Genomic DNA, 11,861 nt, shown 5'->3' with positions numbered 1-11,861 from the left:
TTTAAAACACAATCAATACTTGGATGACTAAAAAGTGATTTACGACTATATAAAATAAAAATTATTACAAACTATTTACTGGAAATACTGTTTTTGTCATTAGATTATGTTTTAAACACGACTCTAGCATTAAAATAATATTAATCAAAAGTTTGAACTTGATTAATGTGGTACCGAGTGATGTCGTAAAAATGAAATTCGTCTGCACCTGAACAGGTGCTTGAAAAACTGACCACCGCATGATAAAATGGCCTTTGATTGCACTGAAACAGACATTAAAAGAATGCTTCTACTCGTTGGAATAATCTTTATCACAATGGACATCACATCCTGCAAACTTTCAAAGAAAAAAGAAAATGTATAAATGAAAACACTTGCCAGTTCCAGGGGCAGTTTACTGTTTGTCTGTTAATACCTCAAATTCAATGCATGGAGTTTCTATACTTACTTAGTTAGTATAGAAACTCGCTGCTTTAAATAACTATTGTTTCATGCGAACAAATACAATTATGTTATTGACACAAACGCAACAGCACAATAAAGGGGGGATAGGACCTTTATCAGGACTCCAGGATCGAGTGTTTTTCAGATCAGGATTTCGGGATCCGGGAATTCCTTTTTCGAATTTTGGGACCTCTGGATTTCGTGTTTTTTAATCCCGGGATTTCAGGATTTCATGTTTTTAAGCTTGGGATTTCCGGATCAGGACCCCTTCTACCCTCCCTCACAATACACCTTATCGCTATTTAGTCCATTCCTGGAAAAACAGTCATTTATACAACTTCCTGTTTAGGTCACACGGGCCGAAAATGGAGGTCATCAGCAGTGAGCTGAGGGAGGAAAAACTTTAGAAAGTGATCATCAAGAAACTTTGATATAGTATGATCCACTTTTTTCGAAATTAAAATTGAAGTTAAAAAATATTTTGTTTGAAGTATTTACGGTAGTTTAAAAGGTCTCATTTAAAAGTATCATGCATGGTGAATTGTTTAAACAGGGTCCCAGATAGCTTCAACTGGATGAAAAAGTTGTGTAATTTTAGAACTTATCCGGAATGGAATAAATAGCGATTAGGTGTATAGGGAGGGGGTAGGAGGGGTCCTGATCCCCAAATCCTGGGCTTAAAACATGAAATCCAGTAGTCCCAAATTTAAATCCCGACATCCCCAAATTCCCTGAAAGGGTCTATCTTGAAATCTTGAGCTTAAAAACATCTGATCCCGGAGTCCCGATAAAGGGTCAATCCAGAAATTCAAGCTTTAAATTCACCTCATAAACTTACAAAACCTTTGAATAGACTTATTAAGAAGGGATATAATTACGATACTGTTGTCAAGTCATTAAAGATTGCATATTTTGGCGTTAATATTGAGTCACTGATAAGGTCTTTGCGTGGGAACTAAACACATTTATTCTAAAAACAGTTGTTGGCATGACACGGGTTATGTTCTTCTCATATATGTTATGATGGTATGATACTAAACCCCTTACGGGAAGGATTGTGCCTGATGTTCATATGATGAAATCATAATCTTTCAGTCAGTTTAATTGAAGTCTGGAGCTGGCATGTCAGTTAACTGCTAGTAGTCTGTTGTTATTTATGTATTATTGTCATTTTGTTTATTTTCTTTGGTTACATCTTCTGACATCAGACTCGGACTTCTCTTGAACTGAATTTTAATGTGCGTATTGTTATGCTTTTACTTTTCTACACTGGTTAGAGGTATAGGGGGAGGGTTGAGATCTCACAAACATGTTTAACCCCGCCGCATTTTTGCGCCTGTCCCAAGTCAGGAGCCTCTGGCCTTTGTTAGTCTTGTATTATTTAAATTTTAGTTTCTTGTGTACAATTTGGAAATTAGTATGGCGTTCATTATCACTGAACTAGTATATATTTGTTTAGGGGCAAGCTGAAGGACGCCTCCGGGTGCGGGAATTTCTCGCTACATTGAAGACCTGTTGGTGACCTTCTGCTGTTGTGGTTTTTTTTTTTTTTTTTTTTTTTTTTTTTTTTTTTTTTTTTTTTTTTTTTTTATTTTGGTCGGGTTGTTGTCTCTTTGACACATTCCCCATTTCCATTCTCAATTTTATTATCCCGGAGTCCTGTTAAAGGTCCTACCCTTCACAATACCATGAGGGAAGGAATCCCTTCATTGTTAGGTGTTAAATAGTAATTTTTGGCTACTGTGATTTTAAAATTTCTTTAGAGTTTCAAATTATTATTCATTGCAGTTATTTTTGAAAAAAATAAAATGAGAAAATGTACATTTCATTGTCATCCACTAAAATTACATTATTTGGAATTCTTCATAAAGGTACCTTCAATACAATCTTCAAATATGCTATGTGCTATTGAGACTATACAAAAGAAATTAAATACAATTCAATAATGAATTGCACTCAGTAATTCACCAGAAATAATGACTTTTTAGGAGAAAACCAGAGTAGCTCTTTAAGCCTCTTGCTGCCAGTTGTTTTTCAAGGTTGCATTTTGTGTGCCAGAAAATATGACAGGTTGACGTCAGATGTCCAACAATGATGTCATTCGATAGACAATCTAATTAGAATTAAATCCTTTAATTGCTCCTGTTCTGATATGTCGCCCACCTTGATGCGTGACATATCAGAACAGAAGCAGTTAAAGGATTTTATTTTAATTAGATTGTTTGATAGATGAGAGCAATTAAAGGATTTAATTTTAATTAGATTGTTCGATAGATGACGTCATGTCAAAATAACTGTTACATAATTTGGGATGCATTGAAGAAAATGTTGACCTGTTTGTTTTTTATTTGAAAAAGATACAGCAAGAGGAGAAGCTTTCTTGAATTAAAACATGGACATCAATGTCCCTCTGGCAGCAAAAGGGTTAAAGGCAGTGAACCTTAATGTTGTCTATGCTGTCAAAATCAACCAAACTGTTTATTATTATATAGTAAAGAAACCACGAGGCATTCATTTAAAAACCTGGTTCTATACGTTTGTTTTATTTACAGATATGAATTTGCCTTTTGTATCTGAATGGTGCGAGTGTTCCCCTTTTGGAAAAAAGATTAAAATCCATCCTTACACTATATATTTTTGTAAGCAATAACTTTTTAAGTTTATTTTTTATATTCTTTAGAATGTTCAAATTTTCTTGGAAGATGAATTGAAGGAAGCAGAAACTAAAGGCAGTAAATGTTCTCTGAAGAAGATAAATGTGAAAAGTGTTAACCAAATTAGATGGACTAGAACAGTAAGTACATAATGTACATGTTACCTATTTTTATTTTTGAAAAAGAAAATATTTTTGCAATATATATGGCAAAGCATGCTATTTTGTTGTGGAAATCTCATAACAGGTCTTTATAACTGTTCTTAAAGTTCTTTAACAAATGGTTTGATAATATTAGTTTCATGAAACAACCAAATTCTTCTAAACTTTCATCTTTTCATCAGTTTGTCCATTTCATAAAGTTTCATTTTTTAGGAAATAAAAATCAGAGCTTCCTAAAAATTGGAATGTAGCTTCATTTGATCATTCTATACCATGTATACTGTGTGATGAAGTTTTAGATTCACCAGTCATCAAATTCTTATTTTACCACATACATGACATACTTCATTGTTCTTTTTAGCAGGGTATGATAAATAAGCAAATGTTCATAGTTCCACTGGTTCTATTGTAGGCTAAGGAGGTGATTCCTTGTGCTATCAAGCTTCTTACAGACAACAAGAATGATGGATTTCTATGGTCAGTACTTGGCACTTTGTATGATAATGCAGATAAGTCAACAGATGCAAACTTTTGTTTCAAACAAGCAGCCAGAATAACAGGAAAGATAACTCCGTTTATCAAACAATGGAACTATTTGGGTCCTTTTGTCATAGGAAAGACGGAATTTGATGGCGACCCTTTAGAGGCATTTGGGGGAATCTACAATGTATCAAAGTATAGGGAACACAAAAATCAAAAGTTTTACTCAGAATTTTCTCCGGGAGGGGAAATTACATGGCAGGTATATAACCAAAGACAGCCAAAAGATGTGATGAAAATTGCCCCAACCGTGAACTGGAATGAATTAATCAATACATTAAGCTCTATGGGAATCACAGAATGGCAAGGATGGGTTGTAGGAGAATTTTCTCTGAATGACGACAAACAAAATGTTGCTTTACAATGTCTTGGCCATCACACCATATATGTTGATGGGATACCAGTCACGGGAGATGTTTACCATAGGAACCAGTTTTTCTTCGGCCTTCAACTCAATAGAGGTTTACATACAATTTATGTCAGACTAAGAGGAAAAGTTGGTGCTAATTTGATGTGTAGCCTACAGATTAAACAAGTCCCTTTTGAAATTTTGAATCCTCATTATCTACCAGATATTGTTGATGGGCATGTATTTGGTAAACATATAGCTATACCAGTTGCCAACTACCATTTTTCAAAGTGGATAAAAATATCAAAGATTAAACTAGTTGACCAATCAGATGGCAATGATATGAACTTTGAACTGTTGAACCAAGTTCATATAGCACCAGGTCAGATTTTACCTATAAATATTGTTTTCGAATCGTCAGAGATATTGCCATGTGAAAATATACAATTAAAACTAAAATTAATGACTTCAGAAGGAAATAAAGATTTTCTAGTGAATTTGAGGTGTAGAAAATTAAAAGAATCCTTTCTGTTTACGTTCCTGGATCACGATGGTTCTGTTCAGCATGCTGCCGCTATATATCCACTGAGTGACTGTATGGGAGAATCTTGTCCTGTTGTGTTGACTCTACATGGAACAACTGTACCACCACAGAACCAGGCAGATAGCTATAAATACATGGTTGATAAAGAGTTTGTGTATGGGGTTAACGGTGCATGGTTGTTGGCTCCTACAAGGTATAATTATATTTACAAAAACAAAATTGGAAAGATAACTACGGTATGTTATAAAGGAAAGATATCTAGAAGTGAATCAGAAAAAAGGCGCTTTATAGAGTTAAATATCTTAGATGTATTTTATGTTAAAAATTGTGCAGTGCACTTTGGGAAATCTATTGTGAATACTTAGTTCTAGAAGATTTATGTATTTCACAGGATCATGTTTTATATCACTCTAGTTATGAATTTAATACTGTTTTAAATTTGTGCTATGGTATACTGTTATACCAATTCAAATGATTATTGAGTGCTTTTTTGATTGATCTTAACTTTATTTTGATTGTTCTTTTTTAAATATATTTTAAGTTCTTGCAAGTGTTAAAATATTACAGTGTTTGGAAAAAATATGGCCAATAAATTAAAAATTTATATAAGACTTGCAATTTTCATACTTTGTAGGTATATGTTAATGATACCAATAAAATTATGGAAAATAACAATTAATATTTCATATTTTGCTTTTTAGGCATGGCGCTCATAATTGGGAAGGTCCAGGAGTACTGACCGCTATGACGGCTTTAGACACGCTCTCCAAACTCACAGAGGAGTATTCTTGGTTAACAATGAAAGCTGATCAAGAAAGAGTTATTTTTGCAGGTAATTACCAGTTTATTGTAAACCAACTTATTTTCGTGGATACTTTATTTCGGGTTTAGCCATTTTTAGTTCATTTCGCGGCTATTAAAATTCGCGATTCTCAAATTTACCTGAGGAACTTAACTAAGAAATAATCAAGTTTTACATATTCCCGACAATTTATATTCGCGAATGTTTTTTACTTGCAAAAATAGCGAAAATAAATTGCTCGTGAAAATAAGTTGGTTTACAGTATTTTTTGTTGTTAAAATTTTTTCTACAAGTTTTCTTAAATCATTTATTTTGATATTTTATCATTTTTTAAGGATAAGGAATAAGTAAGCTCTGCCTTCCTATTTATTCTACCCTACTTGCTGGATTGTAAATAAGAAAAAAAAGGAAAAAGTAAATTGAATTCCGCATTTGTAACTGTAAATATATTTCACTTGCCACTTGTCTGATATTATGTTTCACTTAATAGGGGAAGAATGAATAATCAGTGAAAATATTTCTTGCATTTTTTTCATGACGACTTTTATGTAATAGTTATTGCACTGATTATTGTACAAAAGTTGCTGTTATCCATTAAATACTTACCTGATTTGAATTATGGTGAAGATAAAGTTTTTGTTCCTAACACAAATTATTTTTGATGAAGATGTGATATGAAGTATGCTGGTGCATTTAGGTTCAGAAATTATACATTTATATTTTTAAGGTCATTCCATGGGAGGTCATGGTGCACTTAACTTAGCTACACATTATCCAGACAGAGCATTAGCACTCATCTCTCTTGCTGGTTGGATAAAAAAAGAAGAATATGGGGATAGTAACCTGTTCTTTAGGTAATTATATCTATGGATGATTTAAATCCCTACTTGGAAGTAATTTCTATAGCTTAAAATATCTGTTTCTGCAGCTGGGTTCAATTCCCAGTGTTGGGAAATGGCATACTGTAAAAGGCTGCCAACATTTTTGTGCAGTAACTTATTAACCTTTTAATCCTTGCTTTTCTTGTTTTAGTTTGTGGATACTTATAAAAATTGGAATTGGTCAAGTTTGAAATTGACATTTTTCACTCTTACTGTTCAGGAAATATATGTCCACTGGTCCTTTATGGGCTGGAAAATGGCACTTTCTGTTGTTTTAGTGCAATAACTTACCATTATAAAGCAATGCTTTTCAAATTTTATTCATACATTATTACTGGTGATTAAATAGAGGTCAAGTTTGATATTGAAAATTGTTAAACTAGCCTGAAAATGTCATACATAACACAAATTAATTTCAATCATAATATGTTGCAGCTGCCCCCTTAAGTTTTTATACGACCGCAAATTTTGAAAAATTTTTCGTCGTATATTGCTATCACGTTGGCGTCGTCGTCGTCGTCGTCGTCGTCCGAATACTTTTAGTTTTCGCACTCTAACTTTAGTAAAAGTGAATAGAAATCTATGAAATTTTAACACAAGGTTTATGACCACAAAAGGAAGGTTGGTATTGATTTTGGGAGTTTTGGTCCAAACATTTTAGGAATTAGGGGCCAAAAAGGGCCCAAATGAGCATTTTCTTGGTTTTCGCGCTATAACTTTAGTTTAAGTTAATAGAAATCTATGAAATTTTGACAAAAGGTTTATGACCACAAAAGAAAGGTTGGGATTGATTTTGGGAGTTTTGGTTTCAATAGTTTAGGAATAAGGGGCCAAAAAAGGGCCCAAATAAACATTATTCTTGGTTTTCGCACAATAACTTTAGTTTAAGTTAATAGAAATCAATGAAATTTATACACAATGTTTATGACCACAAAAGGAAGATTGGTATAGATTTTGGGAGTTTAGGTCCCAACAGTTTAGGAATTAGGGGCCAAAAAGGGACCCAAATAAGCATTTTTCTTGGTTTTCGCACCATAACTTTAGTACAAGTAAATAGAAATCTATGAAATTTAAACACAAGGTTTATGACCTTAAAAGGAAGGTATGTATTGATTTTGGGAGTTTTGGTCCTAACCGTTTAGGAAAAAGGGGCCCAAAGGGTCCAAAATTAAACTTTGTTTGATTTCATCAAGCATTGAATAATTGGGGTTCTTTGATATACAGAATCTAACTGTGTATGTAGATTCTTAATTTTTGGTCCATTTTCAAATTGGTCTACATTAAGGTCCAAAGGGTCCAAAATTAAACTTAGTTTGATTTTGACAAAAAATTAATCGGTTTGGTTCTTTGATATGCTGAATCTAAAAATGTATTTAGATTCTTGATTATTGGCCCAGTTTTCAAGTTGGTCCAAATCGGGGTCCAAAATTAAACTTTGTTTGATTTCATTAAAAATTGAATAAATGGGGTTCTTTGATATGCCAAATCTAACTGTGTATGTAGATTCCTCATTTTTGGTCCTGTTTTCAAATTGGTCTACATTAAAGTCCAAAGGGTCCAAAATTAAACTTAGTTTGATTTTAACAAAAATTGAAATCTTGGGGTTGTTTGATATGCTGAATCCAAACATGTACTTAGATTTTTGATTATGGGCCCAGTTTTTCAAGTTGGTCCAAATCAGGATCTAAAATATTATATTAAGTATTGTGCAATAGCAAGTCTTTTCAATTGCACAGTATTGCACAATGGCAAGAAATATCTAATTCCACAATATTGTGAAATAGCAATATTTTTTTTTAATAAGAGTTATCTTTCTTTGTCCAGAATAGTAAGCAAGAAATATCTAATTGCACAATATTGTGAAATAGCAATATATTTTTTTAATTGGAGTTATCTTTCTTTGTCCAGAATCAACTCAAATCTTTGTTATATACAATGTATATTCACTTTTTACTACCAACTGATAAATTAAAATAATCTTTACCATTCAGTGATAAAAAGCAGTTTTTTTTACATCTTAATATTTTATGATGTATTTAAATGAGTTATTGTTGCAAACTCCATTAGAAATTTAATTGAGATTAATTTGGAATAAGGGAAAGGGGGATGTGATTAAAAAAAATGGGTTCAATTTTCTCATTTGAAATGAAATTCTATAAATAAAATGAAAATTTCTTCAAACATTTTTTTGAGAGGATTAATATTCAACAGCATAGTGAATTGCTCTAAGAGAAAACAAAAAATTTTAAGTTCATTAGAACACATTCATTCTGTGTCAGAAACCTATGCTGTGTCAACTATTTAATCACAATCCAAATTTAGAGCTGAATCCAGCTTGAATGTTATGTCCATACTTGCCCCAACCGTTCAGGGTTCAACCTCTGCGGTCGTATAAAGCTACGCCCTGCGGAGCATCTGGTTAATTTTAATAAACAGAAAACCTAGTTTGCTGACAATTTGAGGGCTAATTTTTTGTTTAAAATGGTTATTCAATCATACAAATGCACTGGATATAATATTTAATTATGGCCCGTTGAAGAGGTGAATATCCAAAATTGTCAACACTAGAAGGTTATTTCATTAAGGGTGCAGATGGGTCGCAATGGGCTTCCAGTCAGGAAACGTGAACGCTGCCATTTTGTTTATATACGTCTGTGACATCATTTTCATGGGAGGTAACTTAAGTGCAAATCAACAAACTCATAGGGTTATTCGCCGGTGAATAATAGGGTTATTAATAGGGTTATTCACCACTGGTGGATTTTTTTAAGGTTATTTGTCCTTCCTTGCAATTGAATGAAAAACAACTGAATTATTCATGTCATGTGAATAATGTTTCACCCAATAGAATTATTTAAAATATATGAAACATTTTGCTATTTGTCAGATTCATGATATATAATTATTGAAGTATTTTGTATTTTTGTCTTCAGACATGACATAGCTGCAAGCCATGTAGACCCAGGTGTCAAGTTTATCATGGAATCCTCTATCACAGAAAATGATGTTGATAGACATGTTTCTAACTTGAAGGTTAGTATGATAAAAATATAGGTGTAAAGAGGAAGGGTTAAAGAGATTATATTGGTTTCAAATGCAAAATTATAAGATTATTACCAAAATTTCACACAATGCACAATTGGTGTTTGATTTTGACTTGTCAAACAGAAAGGCCAATGTTATCTTAACAAAATAATATTTTATAAATATTTACCTAAATAGAAGAGCATTAGTTTTAAAATTTGATCAGTTATTATGAAGAATGTTCTTTTAAGTTAACTCCTAAAATCAGACTTCTGTCAAATATAATTGTACATTTAAAATTACAGGAAATTATTTTCATTTCTTAAAATATCCATATTACTTATTTAATACATGTATTCAAATCCAACACTATAAGGATCTGATGTGACCAAATTATAAATTCCATGCTGACAATGCACAAGATCTAGGCTACAGAGATCTACATTTTGTTGACCTCCTGGGTTGAATAGAATTTACAGTACATTCCGGTTATTTGCATAGCCTATTTGTCAGACGAAATTATGCAATAAAGCGGAGTATGCTTATATCCGAAATGACTAATGAGCAATTAAGTGGAATCGACTGTAATATAATTTTGTCCATGATGGAAAGCGGTAACTTGACGATTGATTAAATTGTCTTTTCCACCATCTTAGAAAAAGGTTTTGATCATTAAAGAAGATTTATAAGGAAACCTAGTTATCTATAAGTCATGTTACAATTATATTGTAGCATGTTCCTGTGTTGATCAGAACAGGTGCTGCTGACAAGACAGTACCTCCATTCTACCTTAGAAGGATGTATCGACTATTAAGGGAGATAGGGGCTATGGTTAATTATACAGAACCAGAAGGAAAGGAGCATTGGTGGTGGGATACTAAGTAGGATATATTAGTTATTGGTGTTAAGTATGAATCAGTTACAACAAATCATTTCAAAAATTTGTTTTGACAATTTGAGGTTTTTTTATTTATGGAATAACATGTTAAATAGAAGGTTTAGGTATGGGAGAGCCCTTTTGATTTTCTGGTCAATAAGTTTTAGGTCACAGATACTTCAACAATGAACATAACACATACCCTATAGTAACTATAAAAGACCTTAACCAAGCATGGCAATAAATGTTAAACATTTTAAAAATTGAAAACTAATGACCATTAGTCATTTTTGAAAATTGAAATAAATCTATGCATGTTTTGATTAGTTGAAAAAAAACTATTCCCTATTGTAAACTCTTAAGTACCCCCACTACTAAATGTATGACATAATCAGATTAATGCTGATTTCTACTTTTCAGAGAGACAAATGATGGAGGAGTAGTAAATGACAAGTACATCAGAGATTTCACAGCTAAAGCTCTGGAACAGAAGTTAGGTTACTGTCATGACGATAACTGTAAACAAGCCAGTGATAATAAATACAGGAAACAAGATGGCAGTTTTACTTACACATGTGTGAATCCAGCGTTCGGAGAAGGTCTGCAAGGATTTCAAATCATTCAGCAAGTTACACCTTTCAGACTCAGTCAGATAAAGGTATTTTCCAACAGTGTAGTGAATTTTTATTATTACAATATTTTTTTTAAACATAGGAAACAAAAACTTTTGTATTTTTATTCCATAATTTTTTTCAAGATGAATAAGTTAAGGAACAAAACACTTGATAATTATAGAATGACTAATTGAAAAAATCAAATAGAGAAAAATATTCAACGAGTGACCGACCAACACATTAATTCATGAATGTGCATAGGGCATGAGTTAATTATCAGTGTTGTTCGGTCAGGTTTTGAATATTTTTCGATATGTGAATTCTTTAATTAGTTATTCTTTTTATTAGATTGGCAAATGGCTTTTTTTAAAGAAATTAATGTAAAACATGTAAGGAACTATATCTTTTTTCTACGCATTCACAATTTGTTTTGATCCGCGTTTTCAACGTCTTGACAACGCCTATTGTTGTACGACGTCAGAGAGTGAAATAACCACATTTATTTCACATGTGAAATTATCGGTTTTATTTAACTGGGAAATCAATATTATTCATTGCACCCAATGTAATAAATAAAAACAATGTGAAAATGCTTTAGATTTCAATGGTTCTCTCATAGATAAAAACATTTTGATTCATGAAAACTTAATTATTAATTGATGAAGTTACAGAAACACTATGTTCTACTCATTTTTCATGCATTTAAAAAATGTTTAAAATTAGGATATAAAATGTTTAAGCAAAGCACTTCCAAGAGAGAAAAAAATAAAATCTCTTAAATCACAATCCTTGTCTGGAGTCATAAATTGGAGAATTACCCAGTGGTATGAGATTCTTCGCATTTGGTAATTTAGATTCTTTATATTTTATGCTTTGACCTTTGTTAAAGATTGTGTGTACATATGGTAATGTGACCTGCAATAATATAACAACAAGTTTGAATTTATTTTTCAGGGTTCCTTGAAAGAAGA

The 11,861-nt window shown here is 32.2% G+C and overlaps 1 protein-coding gene across 1 annotated transcript; it reads left to right on the top strand.

Annotated features, from left to right (window-relative positions):
• Positions 1-206: 206 nt before the first annotated feature.
• On the top strand, positions 207-11,854 carry LOC134701521 (uncharacterized). Its single transcript, XM_063562670.1, has 9 exons — positions 207-358; positions 3,125-3,238; positions 3,672-4,885; positions 5,394-5,524; positions 6,222-6,348; positions 9,309-9,408; positions 10,132-10,280; positions 10,697-10,934; positions 11,780-11,854. Exons 1-9 carry the CDS (start codon positions 248-250, stop codon positions 11,852-11,854), a joined length of 2,259 nt encoding a protein of 752 aa, XP_063418740.1. The 5' UTR covers positions 207-247.
• The last annotated feature ends 7 nt before the right edge of the window (positions 11,855-11,861 follow it).

The sequence above is a fragment of the Mytilus trossulus genome, unplaced genomic scaffold, assembly GCF_036588685.1.
Source record: "Mytilus trossulus isolate FHL-02 unplaced genomic scaffold, PNRI_Mtr1.1.1.hap1 h1tg000244l__unscaffolded, whole genome shotgun sequence".
Taxonomy (NCBI): Eukaryota; Metazoa; Mollusca; class Bivalvia; order Mytilida; family Mytilidae; genus Mytilus; species Mytilus trossulus.
This window is presented reverse-complemented; position numbering and strand designations above follow the sequence as displayed.